Raw genomic sequence first — 20,759 nt, forward strand, 5'->3', positions numbered from 1 at the left:
AATTAACTTTGTGTTCCCACTGTAGCATGTTTACCATATGTACAAATATACGGTATATTGTTAATCTTTGCTAAAGAAACCATTCCTCATGGGTACTTGACTATCTTGTGAATGTATAGCCTCCATTTTCTTTAGTACACTGAAGCTTAATTTAGACATAGCCAACTGACGTCAGAGCAAGACTATTTTTTATAGTTAAAAATGACAAAGAATAAAGAGAATTGTCTTTATTTTTAAATATTAGTAACACTGCACAAAACAATTAAGTGGTACTTATAAGTGACAAACAAAAACTGTTCTCAATCTTAAATTTCAGATAAACCTAATTTAAGTACCCTAACAATCTGCATACGGTTACATTTTCCTAATGCAAGCATTATATGCTTAACCATCCAAATATTGTAGATTACCAAGATTTCTTATATTTTAACAGTCATTCTAGAGCAGCAGATTTTACTTTTCTGTTTAGCATCTTCCTTACATCATTGTGTACATTGCTACATTTTGTAAATACCAAGGATGAGTGAATTTCTCCAGGAAATTTGGGTTTCCAACAGTGCCAGTTTTAAGTCAGTTACATCACCAACATACTAGCAAAAAGAGCAGAGACAAAAGAACAAAACAAACATGGTTGATAATTACTATTCATAGGTTAAAGAGAAAAGGCAACCTACTGGCAAGGAACATGCAGGGAAGTAGTTAAGACAATAGAAAGATTCTACTTAGTGCTCAATTAAAAGGTTAGGAGAAGCAGTGTGTCATGCACATGAAACAATTATGGGAAGCAAGGAAGTAATCTTGCCAGACTCAACATATTTCTTTTAAAAGTGAAGAAAATGTTTCCAAACTAAAAAGTTTAGTCCTGCAATATAACTAATGTAAATATACTTTCCTAATGTGTGACTGACATTCTAGATAAATATTTCTGCAAAGAATTACTTGGTAGAATCATATGGAACCTGAAAAACACGTTCAGGATCTGAAATCCACTCAGCAGAAATCAAGTGTAAATTTAAAATAACATTTAGATAATTTATCTGGAGAGACTTGGTAGAAATTGAAAATGATGAAAAACACAAGGAATGATTTCACTCAGTGACTCTCCGGGAGTCTACCATGCATAATGAATCAGTATGAATATTTACAGGAGACCAGAATCACACTGGCTTTCTTAAATCACCAGATGTAACCTCACAATGCAACATGTGACAGCATATTTAATCATAACAGAAATAATTTTTCTGCCTAAGTTAGAAAAAAGTTAACGTAAAATGCAATTATGAAGTTTGCATACTTATTACTAGATTGTTTCTTAAAGCTAGTTTCTAAAGGCTTAGTCCTACTCCCACTGAAATCAAAGGGAAGCGGATCAAGGTTTAACTCAGATATGTTAACAGGCCTGAGGATACCAGGAGGAGTAGACATAAAGAGACATTGTTACAACCCCTTATATCCTAGAGGAAAACACTAGGACTACAGTAGATCTAGTTGCTGGGAAGGAAGTAGTAAGTGATTCTGCAAGATTTTCCAAATTTCAAATACAATGCACCTCTAACCAAGATCAGCCTACTTTGAAGTCCCCAATCTGACTGGCAAAAAAGCCACTCTGTGCTGCTAAAGGGTAATATAGTGCAATTTTAGTGTAGTTTTAAATATGAATCAGCTTCCTTACTAACAGTGTATACAATCCAAAAAAAATATACACAAAAAAGTGTGCTCAAATGTAACGATAACATATGGTGTCATTGTAAAGGTACTGAGTATCGGAGGAGTCCGTTTTAGTGATTTCCTTTGGTTGGCTTCTTCTTCTTCTGTTCCTCTCTCTGCTTCTGCCTCCTCCTCTTGCTGCCTTCTTTGTGTCCTGAGGAGATATGGCTTGTAAAACACAGTTCATAATATTCAATTGACTTTTCCTTTATAAATGCACACATGTTTTCTGAATGGTTTAGATATTCTTTCAAGACGACCTGGTCTAATTTGGTTTGTTTCTTTAGTGACCACTAAATCTAATACAAAGCTAGGAAAGAAAAAGCTTCGGTAGCTTTGAAGTTTGGAAAGATGTAAAAACACGCACCAAAGAACTTCAAAGCCATTCAGGAAGAGCCTCAAAAATAAAGATAACTTACAAAATGGACACAAAAATAAATAAGCCTAGAGCATATGCAGACAGTGCTATTGCCTGTTCCCCGCATTTGAAGTTGCCATAGTACTTGCACTATCTTCCTCATTCTAAGGATAGAAAATGATCTTGAGTAAAAACGATATGCAAAATACTAACATTTAGTGACGCCCACTGTGTGTGCCGAACATCAGCCTGCGCATGCTTCATCAGCTAGTTAAACTAAGTGGATTTATATTGTAAGCCTTGTGCAAGAGAACAAGAATTAAATATCAGGACTAAGCTACTTATAAACTCAAGTAACTATCTAGCTTCACTTGAGGGGAGCATATGCAAATGAAGTCTTTGTTTTTGCAGCACCTAATATGCTTTTTCCTTGGTTCTCCATCAGGTCATGTGATCACACTGCAAAAGCGGTCCTAGCCATTATATCAGCCAGGGTAGAAAATTCTTTGGTCACACTTCCACCAGCCAGGAAAAAAAGGGCAGCCAATCAGGGTGGAGCAAAAAGGCCAAGCAGGACAGCACCCCCTAGATGTTAGTCCCTGGGAGGACTGCGCTGCTTGCCTACCCCTAGAACGGCACTGGCACACACTCTCATGCATTTGAGAGAGATGTGAAAACCAGAGTCGTGTATCAGAACCCACCTCTTCTTCTCAAACTCTGGGTAAAATGGAACTGTCCACCCAGGCTTTTGTTGTGTACAACTCACCATAGAAAACAGAACCATCTCCATTCAAGTCTAATTAATTCTAATCTGAAATAAAGCCAATAGATTTAGACTGATGATATCGGTTTACAATTCCTTTAAAGATTTGCTACGCAAAGCTTTAAGAAAAAGAACGCGCTTCTAACTCAGCAATACTGTGTCACTGAGCAGGAGCATGATCCAGTGGACGGGGCAGACACAAAACAGATAAAGTCTCACAACTACTTCTCACATATAGGGCTGTAGAGGGAGAGTGGAGTAAGTAGGATAAAGCACTAGACTGGGAATGTGGAGATCTATTATGATCCTGATTTTGCTAGTTACCTGCTATGTAATCATGAGAACATCACTTCGCTTCTAAATCCACTTCCCTCATCTGTAAAGGGTGGAAAATGATACTTCCCTACCGACGTAAGTACTTTGAGGTCAACTGATTAAAAACACTAGGAAAGAGGTACGTATTAACCATCGTGCTTTACAATCTCTCTGTGGGCTCTACCCTTGAGTCCTCTCATAAGCAGAATGCTTATTTAATCAATGGGAGTTTTGCCCACCTCACAACTGCAGTACTTAAGGGAAACTTTCCCTTCTTCAGGTCAGCAGAACCATATGGTTTTGGGCCAATTTCACTTCAGGAACAAGCAAACAGCTTTTGAATTCACTGGAGTTGAATCTATTTATGCCAATGGTGAATTTCTTCCTTGGCTATTATTTCAGCTCCTATACTGTGTACAGCAGCATTATTTCATAATTTATGCTTAGTAACCATAGGGTTTAAGAAACCGTGATCCTTATTTAATAGTTCAGCCACGCGCTATTAGCCTGGGCAAGTTAAAGAGAAAACCAGTTTTGCTGTTTAAGGATGAGAAAAAGCAGCAGTGTTCTGAGTGTAATTTGTGGAGATGCTGACAAAGCTTTTCCTATTCAAACGCATCATACCACCTTGGTGTCCACAGATGCTGCCATGAGAAAGAGGTTATTGAACATGTGCTTACTACTGAGAACGAAGCACCATCAACACTTTGCGTCATGTATTAAAGTAGTTCACTCTGAAAGTCAAGCCCCTTCAACTGCACTTGACCTACAATTGGAAAAACTCCTTGAGTTGCCTTATATCTGAATCCAACGGACCAGACGGATCTTATCGCACTAGCAACCCCCTTGGAATAGGGAAGAGAAGACAATGCAGAATATAGTGGTCAGGTGAAGAATCTCCTATAAAAAAAGAATCAGTTAGCAATGGGCTGAATTTACAGGATTTTTCCCTTTAGTGAGAAAAGCAATATCAGTAGCATAATCAGCCACTCCAAACCAGTCAGTTTAATGACTATGTTAGCAATGATATTCAGAAAGGAACCATTACAGCCTAATGATTTACGCCCTTATTCTCATTTTCCCTTCACAAAAGACTCTTAGTAACTCTGAAGAGGCTTTTACAGACAGGTGACACTGCTTCTGAAGTTGATATTTCACTAGATGGCTTTAAAAAAAACCCATTCAAAAACATAGAAAGGAACCCTATATCACTTAACCAGGATGCAGATAATATAAGTTAACTTGTTGTATATGGACACAATATGCTTCATTACATAAATAAATGACCAAAACTAATTCTAAAATGTTAGAATAGAGACTAAGGAACTGGGAGACTGACAGCAAGAACTCTGACAGTCTCTGGAATGCTCTCTCATGGGAAACAGAGACACATTTAAAACTAGACAGCCAAAACGCTACAATAAGGACCATTCCTGGAAAGACAGGACTAATGGGTCTTCTCCATTTCTAAGCTTCTGTGATGAAGAAGTCCTTCCTCTCCTGTCCAAGTGGACCAGAATCTCTGCTGGGATAAATCAGCGTAGCTCCACAGATAGTGGTGCTATTGTGATTTACACCGGCAGAGAATCTAACCCAAACAGGTTGAGTAACTCCTAACGAGACAAGGTGCTCAGCCCCTTAACTCTTATATGAATAGTCCCACTGACCTTCACAACTGAAGTGTATCTAATAATCTTCAATAGGATGCAAGATTGTTTTCCATTGACTTTGGGGGCAAAGTTATTTGAATGACCAAGCAGCAGAATTTAACACCAGGCAGGCAGGCAGATTACAAATCGTGGTGAGAATGACACTGCTGCTTCATTAACGCTAATATTTGATTAATTTGAAATACTTGTCTCTGGAGAGTCAGAGACACAGTCAGTGGCCGAGATGAGAAGTCACGATCAAGATTTGGTGAAACTGGCTCAGGGTTTTTACAGTCTCCCTTTAGCCAGTGTTTGTTTAGGGGGGAAGGGGGGGACAGAGGGGGCCAGGGGGAGGAGAGAGAATTCTCACATCCAGAAATGACCATGGTACCTTTCTAAAGGTTAGGTATTGCAACGCAGAGATTACACATGGATAGGGAGGCTGTAAAGAAGGTTTATCAGCGCTTCAGGAAGCCTCAATATGCAGAAAATAGGCCTATTTAAAGACAGATGGCAACCACTAACTTGGAACTTTCCTGCTTTTGTTGACTCCTGTCACAAACAGAGCCAGGTGAAGCAGTCCAGCCAATGTAACCATCTGGAACTGTGACCCATTTCTAGAACCTGAAACCTTGGTTCCATGCCACTACCTCCTCACCTGCCCTTTCTACGTCATGCCCCACCTGACCACCTGCCTTCTCTAAAAGGCTGAACGCAGTTTTATACTTAAAAAGCCCACTGAAGTAAAACTGAAGCTATATGACTTCAAACTCCCCCCACATCAGGGATCAATAAATCTGGCAGCCTCTTCGCTGGGTCCAAGGCTGCCTCTTACTTTAGTTTTTCCAATGCTCTGGGTCCTCCATTTAAGTGGGCTTCAGAGCACACAATGTTTCTGAATCTCCAGAAGGCATGAGACAGATGTATTTAGTCTAGGGCTTCAAAGCACATCACACCCTTGAGAAGCAACAAAGAGGGACGTATGGACAGAGTGTGTACCTAAATATACTAGTGCCCTGCAGAGAGCACTACTACCCAGCTCCTCTGCCGTCCTCTTCATCCTGATAGAACCAGGTCAGGAGAGGCGCAAAAGTGGGAGGTGCTGAACCCTTTGCTCTGCTAGGACAGCAGAACGGTGGGATGGTGAGAGCAGCCCCATTCCCTCTCCCCTTGGCCCAGAGAGAGGAGAATAAGCCAAGTAGATTGGCAGGCAGCAATGAGGAACAATGCACTCAGCAGGCTGGTTTCATTGCCTGTAACTAGCACAAAGTGCATACCCTAGAACAGCTTCTCTACCTCTTCCTGCCCCACAACCCATTGTGGTCAGCAGCAAAGAACACATCCTGACCTTTTAACATTGGCTTTACCAGAGAGAATCTTGGGGAGGCAGGGGACGGATGTGAATCAATCTTTCCTCAGCTCCAGGTTGGCAACATTGCTCCCTGGCTGCTGCTACAGCCTGCTTGAAGTATGGTAGCAGCTGCTCTCCTGTGTGGGCAGAGGGTGGGAAGGTTGGCCAATGATTCAGTCACTGGCTCACTGCCTCTGGTCCCAGAGAGAGATACATTTAAGTACTGCTCTCAGACTCTCATGAGGGTGGAATCCCCCTGCACAAAATCTCCCCATGAAGTGAAACAGCAGTGGCTCAGTTCCGTACATAGGGCTTCCTAGGGTGACCTACAACTATGGGAGAGGCAGAGGAGATTGGCCTATACGTAGAAAGAAAATATCTTCTATTATTTTGCTTCAAAATATATTTGATTACTTTCAATCCAAACACAACAAATGCTAACAAGGTGTGATCTGAAGGTTATTACTTTACATTATTCACACCTTCCTATGAGCCATTACAAAGCCCTCACACCTAATAAGTTATACCGCAAATAACTATTTAGGTATGATTTTATTCAGAGATACATTGTAACACCAGGAGGGTGTTTAACCCCCTGCATAACACAGGCCATAGAATTTCACCCACTAATTCCTGCCCCAAGTCCATAACTTTGTTGAGCTATAGTGTATCATTTAGGAAGACAACAATCTTTATTTAAAAAGACTTCAACTGATAGTGAATACACTTCATGCCTCAGTAAGTTGTTTCAATTGTTCACTACCCTCACTGATGCACCTTATTTGTAACCGGAGTTTATGTAGCTTCATCCTCCAGCCAGCTGAAGTAATTTAGCTTCACTTTTAAGTTAAACAGGCTTTTAAGGAAGGTGGGGGGGGGGGAAGAAACAAACCACTTTAACCACCTATTTAGGCCTTCCCTTTACATTGTAACAAGCTACATGTTACCTACTTGTTTAGTCAGCCAAGCAGAATGCCATGTAAATACAATGACTTAAACAAAGTCAACTTGCCTGCCTTTTGCAATGATACTGCTAATGAAGAAACCCTGAAATTTGTTTTTAAACTCACCCTGGGCAAGCAAAAGCTTGCCAGGCTATGCAGCTTAGGAAGCCCTACACCAAAAGTGACTGACCAACATAGCTCTCTCCACGGGGACAGTTGTGCAGGGGGATGCCACCCTCATGAGAACAGTGCCTGAAAGCAGCGCTCTGAGCCCAGGGCAGGAGGCAGCAAGCCAGTGACTAAATCCACTGGCCAATTTTCCCACCCTCTGAGCACAGAGGAGTGCAGCTGCTACCATATCACATGCAGTCTAGCAGCGGCTAGGGAGTATTTATTCAGCTCTACCCCTGCCTCCCAAAGATTCCTTGGGTTAGGTCTCCATTCCCACCTTCTTCCCCACCCTCCCAAAAAACCCAGCAACTCTGCTCATGCAGCTTGCCAAACATTTTTCCATCCATTGTACAGACGAATCATAATACCTTGGTAAATTAGAGAGTAATAAATTGGGGGTAACCAACATTATTTGGTGATTTTACTACTTAGTAACATAATTCATTATATTTAAAAGAAAGACCGCATTGTGGATACAGTAAATTCTAGTAGCTTAACTTCTCAGCTGAGGAATCCATGCCAGAATTAGTTCAAGATTAGTTAAGCTAGGTTTTTTTTAAATGGGTTCCTTTTCAATAATGCCAGCAGATGAAAATGGGTGTCAAGTAATGAATGGATTAGGGTTTAAGATATAGGTTAATACAGGAAACTATCACTCAAAAGGGAAAACACAAATCTTGACGTATTAATTTACAATTTAAGAACTTTTAATTTATATGTATTATTTTTTAACAATATAACATTTAAACCACTTCACTACGCAACTAAGCTTTTTAAAGTTCAAACTCAGATATACCTGCAGAGTATCTGGACTTCACAAATAGCAAATGAACTTGTTCTACTTATAGAACGGTTTGAGGTAAATGTGGTTTCAACATGGATTTCTGTATTCTAAAAGGCAGCTAAGCCATCTATCCACTAAAAATCATTAGTAATGTGAGATTTAACACATTTCTGTAGGAAGGCAACATGAAGCTGATAAAAATGTGAGTACAGATTTGTTCTATCCCAAAACCTTTCACCCAAATTATGTTCTGTTTGTGTGACAAATTGTCCCACTGAATGGGAAACTCTCACTTAATTTCTCCCAAACACACTTGTCAGGGACTCTTTTTTTTTTTTTTAATTTGCAACAGTCTTGCACGACGGCCACAAATTTAATCCCACTTTTGAAGGGGGCTTGAAATATAGGGCTTCTTCAACAAAAATAGTTAAATTATTTTACCTCACTCTTATCTCAGGTGTTGTGCTGCAGCAGTGGTTCTTGAACTGTGGTCTGTGTCCCACTGGTGGCCCAGGGACATTTGTTGCTGGTCACATTGTGCTAGCTTCTCCTCCTCATTTCAAAGCTGATTGGTGTCAACGATAAAACTCTCATTGACGTCAATGGGCTTTGGATCAGGCTCTAAAAGATGCCGATAGTACATTAGATAGTTGCTCTCACGGAAGAATGTTAAGAAATTGATGCAGCTGCCACAGGGATGTTTGGGATCCCAGTCAGAGTGGAGGTCATCTGCATAATCAAGGCTGTGAGGGGCAGCAGGTGCACATAGAGTCCACTTCCTATTGTAAAGGCTCATTACGCAGAGGTTTATAACCTAGCAGTAAGAAATGCATTCTTGGCTTAAACTTCAATTACAAAAAAAAAGTCTTAATGGAGAAGGGTGGGAGCTTTTTGTATTTTTTGAACTTTGAATCCTATCATGTAAACCTACAAACAGCTTCTTCGGCAATCATGGTCTGCCAGGGGAACAAGCAGTAGCTATAAAATACTTACAGAATGACAGTGAAGTCCTGACCCCACTGAAGTCACTGGCAAAACTTACTTTAATCGGTCAGGATTCCCCTCCCACCCCAAGTCCTTCCATCTGTTGAATGAACATGAAAAAAGTGGCAAGGGATTATATGAGAGATGAGAAGATTCTGTACAGCAGATAGTGACCTATAGCTACATTAGTCATGTTTAGGTATGTGTGCACGTTTACTTCAGACTTACTTTAATTACAGCCTAATGGACATAGGGGTGTAAAAAGATTTGCAACTAAAAACTTTATGTAAATGGTGTTAAGGTTGCAACAAGGAAATTCAAATGTGTCAGAAACTTGGATACTACTTAGAAAGTGTTCAATTCCCATTCCAGTGAGAGGAAATGGAATCTAAATTCCCTCAAAGGTCAGATCTAGGGTTTGGAGGTCACACAGGGACAGCCACACAGTTCAAATCCAGATTCATTTCCAATCTTCAGCTCCAGGGTTTGGTTCAAACTAATCCCTAGAAGAGTTTTTGCTACATCATATATACACATTAAAGGCCCGATTCTGCAGGCAAAACTCCCAGGGACTCCATGATGAGAAAAAGAAGGTTTCTCAAACATTCACTCATTTCTGCTGATTTCCCAATCTAAAGTAATCTGTGTTTGACATCTTGAGCTGTGGTGCAAGAATGTCACAAACAGAGGATCATAGGTGGAGAAACAGCAGGAGCTGAGGAACTTAAAATTGGTGGGTTTTGTCCTTCAGCGTTGACGAGCAAGGAAATAGGGTCGATAAATAGAAATATTCCCGCCAATGTTTTTGGTATTTTTAGGGAGTCATCACCTCCTCTACTAGGCCCTATTCAACTTCATTTGCTCCTTAAGGCAGAACTCCTGTTGAAAGCTACGGCAGTGGGCCTACTTCACCATTGCTGGAAAAAACCCTTCATTTTGGCCACTAAAATCTGCTGTCCTTGGGTATGCAAATCTCCAGCTAACTATAATAGGGGTTTTGCCATATATTGTGTTGAGGACCACAGGACCAAGTTCTATGCATGGCCAAGGACTTGCTATTCAGACAAACTGAAGTAGTCAAATGGATTTTGTTGTCCTAGCTACCAAATGTATTGTAGTCATAAGTATTACAGGAGGCAAGAATACAGTGGGATCTAATCAGATCTAGAATTTGATGGATGACAGGATCACATGGTCAAAATTATGGCAAAAAGTATCCATGGCAATTGTTGGGCTTCCTTATTTACCTCTGGAGGCTCCTCAGCTCTCAGAACTAGAAATCAAGATGCACAATCCATGCAAAGCACCTTTGGTATATCCATGCTACAACTGGAAGCAAGCCTCCCAGCCTGGGTAGACAGACCTGTGCTAGCTTCGTCCATGATAGCATACTAAAAATAGCAGTGTGGATGCTGCGGTGCTGGTGGAGACTCAGGCTAGCCACTCAAGCTCAGACCTAGGGAGCTGGAGAGCCTGAGCCACAATGGTCACACTGCTACTCTTAGCATGCTAGTGCAAGTCTGTCTACCTGGGCTGCACTGTAGACTTCGGCCTCAAGGAATTCCCACTTCCAGAAACAATATTCAGTTGCTGAAGTCTGGACTTATTTCCATTTGGGGAAGGAAAACCAAGCAGTTTATTTAAATAAATATGAAAGCACACTGATTAGTTAAGGACCTCCCTGTCTTTAAAGGCAAAAAGTATGGATATTATTTGAGTGCATTACTTTTTGCTCACGCCTACAGGGTCATACTCACCCCCCTTTGGAGGATGTGCCATATACAGCCAGGGCATTTGTGAATCTAAACTGAATTGCAGAGCACAGCTAGTACAGAATGAAAGCCCACAAGCTGGCATTCGTTACCCGCTGGGGAGCTAGCATTAAGTTAGTATACAGCAATGCTTTCTTTCTTGGGCTTTTGATTCTCTCTTTTGACTAACTGAGTCATTTTCTGTACATTTCTCATTAACCTTTATGTGCACACCTGATGTATATAAAGGGGTCTCCAAGCTGCTTGTAACCCGAGCTCTATCTTGTTCTTCCACCTCATCGTTATGATAGGCATGTTTGGGGAAAGTGGCAGGCTTGTGGGACTTCGGGAGGCGGATATTGGTAGACTGGAAAGGTAGGGCCTGTTGTCCTCTACGGCTGCACTCCTCAGCAAGAGCTTCCTCATCTGCCACACCTGAAAAGCAGACAAGTCAAGAGAAATGAGCTGGAAGCACATCAAGGCTTTAGCTTAACCTGAAACAACTGGAAATCAGGCTGGAAGTCAGAAACACTAAGTTACACCCTGGTACTGACAGACTGTCTGTAGCCATGAGCAAGCCATTTAAACTCTTCATGCCTCAGTTTCTCCATGGTAAAGACAGGGATAACATTACTCTCTACCACTCACTCATGTTACTGTCCTCTGAGCTATTGCATAAAGACTGGGAATGTCCCCCTTTCCCCCCAGAATCTTACCACAGTGGATCCACCCTGCCAGAAGTTACCCTGCCAGATTCTGGTGGAAAATCAAGATGCTCGTGCCCGAGCAGCAGAGCACACAAGCTGAGCCCCGCCATACTGATCAAGGGCTTTTTCCTTGTTTCCCCTGCTGCAGCTGAAAAAGCCATCCCACTACTGCTCTGATTGAGGCCTCCACAGAAGGAGTAAGCACTGCAACAGAGAGAAGCACTGTCTACTGCCAAGAGGGAAAGAGTCCAGTTAGGCTGACTCCAGGGATGAGGGAAGAGGGTGAATTTGGTTCTCAGGAGGGAAGGAAGAGAGTTGAGATTCTGAAACTGAAGGAAGAAAAGTAGGAGAGAGGAAATAGGGTTGAAGAGAAAGAAAGGGGGAGAGAAAGAGCACACACACACACACACACACGAAGAGAAGAAAAGAAACATGATGGAAATAAACTTAAGAGTTCAGGAAACTGTAGAAGAAAAAGTCGTACCACTGTGAGAGTTCAAGTGAATTTGCCTTGCTGCACTAGCTGTGACAACGGCAATACAATAAAGCAGAGAATTCAGCCCCTTCTGCTGGAGCTACCATATCAAAACAACATTAGGAGTAAAAACACTGAAAGGAACACAGTACTGAGGGAGGAAAAAAAAACTTCAAACAGGAACAGAAGGAAAAAGGCACAGAGAAGCTAAAATCTATAATGGGAAAAAAAACTGAAGACCTGAATAACAGTTATACTGAAGGAAAAGAGGGAAGTGAATAGGAGACAAAGGAGCTTTGTTTTTTTTTATTAATCCAATTATTTTATCACTTAATATTTGATGAAATGTGGCGTCATTTTATATGCATCAAAACCGGCATGTCACATTCTGTAAGTTTTTTCCCCACACTATTTCAGCTGCATAGGGATGGGTGTGTTGCATTAGTTAATGTCTGGGAAATGCTTTGAAGATGGAAAAGCACTATGTATGCATTAAGCAATAACAGTAATCCGGGGTCAGTTGTTATCCAGTTACCTAAGCAACTCTTGTGTGCTTTAAAACAGTGCTGGGATACTTACACATGGAAGGATTATTGTTTTCTTTTTAAAGGTCGTTGTATATGGATTATTATATTTTAGGGATCAGGAAAAGGAGATAGGGTATAATTTTTACTTGTTTCACAGGACAATTCATCTCTCAGCCACATGAAGCAATTAAAATCCTACACAAATGGCAGATGTGTTTATTGTACTTGTATTTGAGTGAATTTAGCCTGACAGCAGTTTTGAACATACTCCTGACTATAACCTGGTGTATTATAGAGGTGGCAGAACTGATTGTCTACGCTGTACAATGTTTTGGTTAGGCCTTGGCCTCCTTCATAGATTTAACAGTCAAACCTCCCCCTATTTGAAAGACACAAGCAAGAGGGAGAGATGGAAGAGAAGTTCTGTAAAAAAAGCCAGATATTTCCACATGAAGGTGCAACCTGGCTGTGCTTGTTATATTGACTTTAAGAGAACACAACTGGCGTTCTCCTGTGCGGTCAGTAGGAGATCCCCGGCAGTATGACTTCACCCAACATGCAATGGCCTTGATCCCACGTGGAGCAGAGTACTTTCAGCTGACATTGCTATGGAAAGCAGCTGAGAGTGCTCTGCACTGTGCACAATCAAAGCCAAGGAACAAACATTAGTTTCTCCTGCAGGAAGCTAAAGATTGGAATTAGAGTCCTTGTGAAGGGTTTCACGTCCATGCTATCGTTTGAGATGCTGTCTATGCAGCACTTGGCACAGGTACTTCTTACACATGTATCAATCTCATTACACCAGGTCTGTTAAGAGGAATCCTTTTAAAAAATGGTAAGAACAGAAATCAGACTCAGTGGAAAAGTCCGATGTACCAATTAAAGCTATCATGGCAGATCAAGGGAGTTGATTTCCTAACAAATTACTTTGCAAGCTCGGTAAGAGATTCCTCCCCTCCTACAGGAACACAGGCTGCACAGCTCTCCCTTTGATGTACATCAAAGTTCTCTGGTGCACTTTTATAGTTTATATCTGAAAGCAGATACACATTAGAAATGTGCATTAGCCATTAGTTGTAGGAGTTTTATGTTTGTACCCCTTTCAGGAAAGGCTGCTTTATACCAGCTGAAATGAAAATGGACACTACTGTAAATACTGGGGTAGGTGTTAAATTACCTACCTATATGCTACACAAACATGGACACTCTGAATTCACTGAACTATTCCAACTAGGTCCCTGTCACACCCAGAATTCCACAGTTTTGACTAAAACAACGGAGTCCTTGTGGGACCTTAGAGACTAACAAATGTATTTGGGCATAAGCTTTTGTGGGCTAGAACCTACTTCATCAGATGCCCATGAAAGCTTATGCCCAAATACATTTGTTAGTCTCTAAGGTGCCCCAAGGACTCTTCGTTGTTTTTGCTAATACAGACTAACACGGCTACCACTCTGAAACAGTTTTGACTTTTATTCAGTCAATATGAAGGAAGAGTTTGAAAGACTCAGAATTCAGAGTACTGTAATCTCACAACCCCAGGAGCACACTCCTCAGCACGATTTGGTGCTCAGCCTCTTACACCCTAAACCCCTATCCAGCAGTTACCCTCCCTTCTTTCTGCATCTGGGTGTGTCATACAGATACTCCAGCTCACTCCAGGAACTAGCAACTGCACTAAAAACACTCCTAAGAAAGCAGCAGAAAAGTCCTCTTGGGTCCAGGCTTATAAAATGACAATTTACACATTAAAACTTATTTTAAGTGGACTAAAGTACTCTGAAAGATGCCAAATGCCCTCCACTCCCATTGAATTCAATTACATTCTTAGCAAGAGATAGGCTACAGCTGTCTGGCTTCTATTGAATTTCATGGCAGATGCTCTTCCTGTTAGACCTCAGTTGGACCAAGTGCTGAAGGATGGTCTTTAGTTAAAACTGTAGACTGGGATCCAGGAAATCTGGGTTTAATCCCTGGCTATGCCAGACTGTGTGACCTTCGGCAAGTCCCTTACTTTGTGCCACCAGCCCCCATCTCTAAAATTCTCTTTATCCTTATCATTTAGAGTAAGCAATTTGGGAAGGACCATCTTCAAAGAGAACACTGCCTAGCCCTTGAAGTCTTTGGTTAGTACTTCTAGGTGCTATTCTGTGATAGAGAAATCGCCTAACGTTTTGTGGTACTTATCTGGGCTAGGGAAAACTATATAGCCATGTCTAGGGCACGTGAGTATGCTACTGCAAACTGCCACAGGCCACTGAAGCCAGCTGATTTGTCAGCCATGCTAGCTGCTGTGTACCAAAAGTTGCACCCACAAAGCTTCTTAACACCCGGTCTGCCAAAATCAAGTCACCAACACAAGACCAGTTTCACTCTGTCTGGGGCGTATCTGAGTGATGCAGCTGCACCTGAAGCACAAAAAGGCTTAGCGTGATGTGGAAAAATATGAAATATTTAGGCACTGTCAGCGAAGAGCAAAGCCGGCAAGGGATGTTTCCAAACTAGCTCAAGTCCATCTCTTGCCTAGAAGGGGATAGCAATCCACACTAAAACAGTACGGCTCTGTGATATGGAACACAGCAATACAGCACCTGTTATAAATAAGTTAAAAGTATTTATTTCCGTAAGTCCTGCGTACTATCCTGGAATTAAGGTTTCCTCAAGGAATTTTGATTAGTGTCTCTCCAACGAAGGAACTACACCCCTCTAGAAATTGTAATCTTCAACCTAGTTTCGTGAGCACTTTATTGCAAGAAATTGCATTTCCTTATATACTGCCTTGTGTAACGACGCCTAGGGACACAACATTAAGTAACTGTACACCACAGACATCACATATATACAGCGTTAAAACTGCTAAAGAACAAATACTATTGATGTGAAATATTTACCCTAATTAAAAAAGTAAAACATAGTTAGCGGTCTCTCATTAAGCTATAAACACAACACCTCTTCCCCTCCCCCAACCGTAAAAACGAAGGATCTCCACTAACTTCTATGTCCCCTATTTCCAGTACACAAGGATTTAGCTTATCTTCCTCTGAACCAAATGCACTGCAAATTTCACTTCACTAGACATTGAGGAAAAAACCATTTCCCCCTTCCTAGATTTATGACATCTAGAAGCATTTGAATGTTCCTCACAATTAGCTATATGCAATAATACCAAGTGTACAGTGCACCAAATATTGTATTGATGACTGCATCTGTACTCCAGTTGACTACTTAAATTTTCATATTTGTTTCCATAGTATACTAAAACAGATTAAAGCTTACTTTGCATGTGAATGCTGTATTCTTTACCTACGCTGATTTTGCATCTTTATTTTGTTTGTAAAAATTCAGACAATCGGTGAACACAAGTAATAAAACTACTATAAAAAACAGCCATTGCAAGACATTTTTAAAAATCTATTTGCATACACACACACACACAAGTGTGTTTACACAAACATTTACAAGTTATTTGTCAGCTGCAATGTTTGTACTGAATAAATGAGAGGCACAGTATCTGTGTTTTTGTGAGGAAGGGTAATCTTCTGAAAACTGAAAGCATCTGAAGATTAGTAGACTAAAGATCTAAGATATAAATACTACACAAGAGTAAACATGTATGTGTATTTTTGCCTGTGAAAACAGATTTTTGGGGGTATGTTTACCATTACATGTGAAATACTTAGACCCTTGGAATCAATTATTCATTATTTGCTTCCCCTAGAGAAAATACTTTCATTGTGTAAGGCTATACAGGCTGAGATTTATATTTAGAAGTACAGAACTTCTACAACTAGAACAAGGCTCCTGGTGCTTTGCATATCTGAAAAATCCTAACCACCATAGAATGCATTTACAACTAATTTAATTAGGGCCAAATTCTACCTTCTGTTACAGCCAGTTAAATCAGCTCATTGGGCCGAATATGGTCTTATAATTTGTTAAATCAAGGTCCTTTGATCTAAAGGGAAAAGCCTTAAGTTCATTTAAGCCACCATTAACCAGCAGAGGGCAATATTGCATATCAAAAGAAAAACATCTGTCAAAGTAAGATAGCTGTCAAGCCTTTCATTTAATAAAAAGTATTTGCATCCTGTAGGTATTACACACCTAAAACAAAATAGATTCTTTCACTAAACAAGCACTTTCAATGGGGATGCCACCCAGGTACAAGCTTCATTTGCTCCTGGAAAAACACCTCTTCCCTTGTAACTTTCTTAAAGTGAGAGAAAAAGTACTTGGTAACTAGCAGTTGTCTATGGTAGGTAATATTTTATGCAGGTGGGGCACAGTGCATTAGCAATTCTGTCCCTTCACAAAAAAACAAATTCATAAAAGCTAGAAAATGGTTTTTGGAGAGCAAGAATAAAAGTTTTCCTGAGTACTTCACTAAAAAGTGAGTGATTATTGCAATTTAGTCTCTTCTGCATTCAGGGGTTATTTTAACACACCTTCATTTAGAAGACAAGGGTAGAATAATTTTGGTTAAGGCACAGGACTGGGAGGCAGGAAACCTGGGCTTGGCTCTGCCACAGATTTCCCCATGTCATTCTGGACAAGTTGTTTAATCTGTGCCTCAGTTTCCCCATTTGTAAAAGCGGGATAGTGATACTTGCTTACCTCGTGCATATTGTGAAATTAAGTTTATCTTCACAATGTACACTGAAGTCCTTGAACAGAAGGGGATACGGAAGTGGCATTTATTTTATTTAAATTATCTTTGCCCTGTGGATTGCAGTTTAGAAGTAGCCCTCATTTAGCAGCCATATCTAAACAGAGAACAACTATATATTATGACCACAGATAAATTACACAGGATTATATATTCTCATTTCCTAACAGAGAGCTCTCCAGCTCCAATGAACATCTGAATGTTCATACAACATACATAAGCCTTTTAAAGGGAAGGTTAAATTCTCCTCTACATAGCTACATTTTAAGAAGTCAATATTAGTATGGCTAAGCGTGACTGGACTTGAAATCCCTATTACGAAGCAGCACACCTTACTGGTACAGTGATGTAAACATGCAACACCTGCACTGGTGGGAAAACCTTGAAGACATTGCATCATTTATTTCCTTTTCAGTAGGAAATAATGACAGTAAAATTATCTAAGTTGAAAGAGGAGTTTGTTCCAGTAAGGAAAGGTTAGAACATGCTTTTTATTTTTTTACATTACCAGTAATATAATGTCCCGTTTTGCGCAACAATAGTACAAACTGGCCTATGCACAGCCCAATGGAAGAATTTTTTTTTTTTGGGAGTATGTGAAAGTACATACCCTTATTGTGAATACTGTCAGGAATAGGTGCACATGATGACACAGAGACATAATGCACTAATTCACAACTAAAGTTATGCTGAGCCTCAGAAATGTCATAAAAGCACCTTAAAATAAATTATTAATTTTTCCCTCTCCACCTTACCTAGGTTCCTCTAGGGGTGCCCAGAATATCTAAGCATCTTTAACATATATTAATGTTCCTCAAGAGCTGCGATACAACATGACATTTAAAAAACACAACAAAACAAAACAAACCCACACACCTCAGTGTGGAAACAATTCTGCTTCTATTTGTTTGTAGAAATGGGGTCAAAACTGGAACTATTTATTCAAGCATTGCCCCTGGAGACTTCACTTTTACCACTGGGGATGAATGACCAATAAGACTTTGTAAAAGACCACCACCCAGTTTTGCTCGTCTAGTTATGTCTGTTTCTTAACAGCACTACAGCGGCACAGCTGCAGTACAGACATACCCCACTCGTGAGTACCTCTGCTCCTGATGAGGAGATCAAGAGTCCGTGACAACAGTGGCTGCTGTGAAGATTAGGGCTAAAAATGAAAGAGCAGATAAACTCCTTAAGGAATAAAGCTTATTTTGCAAACAAAATTTAAAACAATCTGAATATAAAGCTTTCCAAGGTGCTGTCTGCAGATCTTTATAGTCAGTTAACAGTGGGATTTTTTGCAGCAATTAACATCTTCTAGGAAGAGGGATAGCTCAGTGGTTTGAGCATTGGCCTACTAAACCCGGGGTTGTGAGTTCAATCCTTGAGGGGGCCACTTAGGGATCTGAGGCAAAAATTGGTCCTGCTAGTAAAGGCAGGGGGCTGGACTCGATGACCTTTCAAGGTCCCTTCCAGCTCTAGGAGACTGGTATATCTCCAATTTTTTTTCCATTAAATAGCTTAAAACTTGCTTTGGTTAATAAGTGTCAACAGAATGGCAGAATCTCTTAAGTCAACCAATCAAAAATAATTAGGAATACACAAGATGTAATTTGGTGGAGCCCTGAGCCCTGACTGACTCGAGTCACTAAGCACAAGATCATAGAAACATAGACTTTAAGGTCAGAAGGGACCATTATGATCTTCTAGTCTGACCACCTGCACAATGCAGGCCACAGAATCTCACCCACCCATTCCTGTAACAAACCCCTAACATATCTGAGCTACTGAAGTCCTCAAATCGTGGTTTAAAGACTTCAAGGTGCAGAGAATCCTCCAGCAAGTGACCTGTGTCCCACGCTGCAGAGGAAGACGAAAAACCTCCAGGGCCTCTGCCAATCTGCCCTGGAGGAAAATTCCTTCCTGACCCCAAATAAGACGATCAGCTAAACCCTGATCATGTGGGCAAGACTCATCAGCCGGACACCCAGGAAAGAATTCTCTGTAGTAAGTCAGACCCCACCCCCATCTAACATCCCATCACAGACCGTTGGGCATATTTACCACTAATAGGCAAAGACTAATTTTGGCAAATAATTGATCTCTCTCATCATACCATCCCCTCCATAAACTTATCAAGCTTAGTCTTGAAGCCAGATATGTCTTTTGCCCCCATTGCTTCCAGAACGTCACTCCTCTGATGGTTAGAAACCTTTGTCTAATTTCAAGTCTAAACTTCCCGATGGCCAGCTTATATCCACTTGTTCTTGTGTCCACATTGGTACTGAGCTTAAATAATTCTTCTCCCTCCCTGGTATTTATTCCTCTGATATATTTATTTCATATCTCCCCTCAGCCTTCTTTTGGTTAGGCTAAACAAGCCAAGCTCCTTGAGTCTCCTTTCATAAGACAGCTTTTCCATTCCTTGGATCATCCTAGTAGCCCTTCTCTGTACCTGTTCCAGTTTGAATTCGTCCTTCTTAAACATGGGAGACCAGAACTGCACACAGTATTCCAGATGAGGTCTCACCAGTGCCTTGTATAACGGTACTGACACTTGCTTATCTCTACTGGAAATACCTCACCTGATACATCCCAAGACCACATTAGCTTTTTTCACAGCCATATCACACTGGTGGCTCATAGTCATCCTGTGATTAACCAATACTCCAACGTCCTTCTCCTCCTCTGCTACTTCCAACTGATGTATCCCCATCTTAACACAAAAATTATTGTTATTAATCCCTAAATGCATGACCTCGTATTTTTCACTATTAAATTTCATCCTATTACTCCAATTTACAAGGTCATCCAGATCTTCCTGTATGATATCCCGGTCCTCCCAGCTTTGTGTCATCCGCAAACTTTATTAGCACATTTCCACTTTTTGTGCCAAGGTCAGTAATAAAAAAGATAAGACTGGTCCCAAAACCGATCCCCGAGGAACTCCTCTAGTAACCTCCCTCCAGCCTGACAGTTCACCTTTCAAGTACAACTGTTGTCATCTCCCCTTTAACCAGTTCTTATCCACCTTTCTATTTTCACATTGATTCCCATCTTTTCCAATTTAGCTAATAATTCCTCATGTGGAACCGTATCAAATGCCTTACTGAAATTGAGGTAAATTAGATCCACTGTGTTTCCTCTGTCTAAAAAATCTGTTTTCTCAAAGATCAGGTTGGTTTAGGCACGATCTACTTTTTGTAAAACCACCCAAGTTGCCACCCAGTGACAGCTGTTCTAGGAATCAATAAGCTCAATTAAACATTATGGGGCTTAGTGTTGCCCTAGAAATGCAAGTTTTCATTCACCTCTTCCTAAGGATAAAAATTGTACTTTCAGGATATTACCATGAATGAGGAGGTACACAATGACACAAGTACAGCTTCTTCTCTTAGACAGGACAGAGCTTTAGCGGTATAATACCCTTGGATGTGCTAAGATTTATTTGCTCAAAACTCTTCGCACCCAATCTGAAATCAGCACATGTAAAAAAAGTTAAAATATTTCAAATAAATATGATCTATTAGAACAGCCCATTAGAGCAGACAACTTATTCAATTAAACAGTTACCAGAGTAGTCCTAGATTACTGTATACAGACAAAC

The 20,759-nt window shown here is 40.6% G+C and overlaps 1 protein-coding gene across 2 annotated transcripts in view; it reads right to left on the reverse strand.

Annotated features, from left to right (window-relative positions):
- Positions 1–212: 212 nt before the first annotated feature.
- Positions 213–20,759, reverse strand: part of DNAJB6 (DnaJ heat shock protein family (Hsp40) member B6) — a 97,781-nt gene continuing 77,234 nt past the window's right edge. For both annotated transcript variants that reach the window (XM_045005092.1, XM_045005093.1), the window contains exons 9-10: positions 11,012–11,212; positions 213–1,861 (exon numbers count right to left, since the gene is read on the reverse strand). In XM_045005092.1, the coding sequence (XP_044861027.1) occupies positions 1,779–1,861; positions 11,012–11,212 (284 nt within the window). In that variant the 3' untranslated portion in view covers positions 213–1,778. The remainder of the gene's footprint in view (positions 1,862–11,011; positions 11,213–20,759) is intronic.

Source organism: Mauremys mutica, chromosome 2 (genome assembly GCF_020497125.1).
Source record: "Mauremys mutica isolate MM-2020 ecotype Southern chromosome 2, ASM2049712v1, whole genome shotgun sequence".
NCBI lineage: Eukaryota > Metazoa > Chordata > Testudines > Geoemydidae > Mauremys > Mauremys mutica.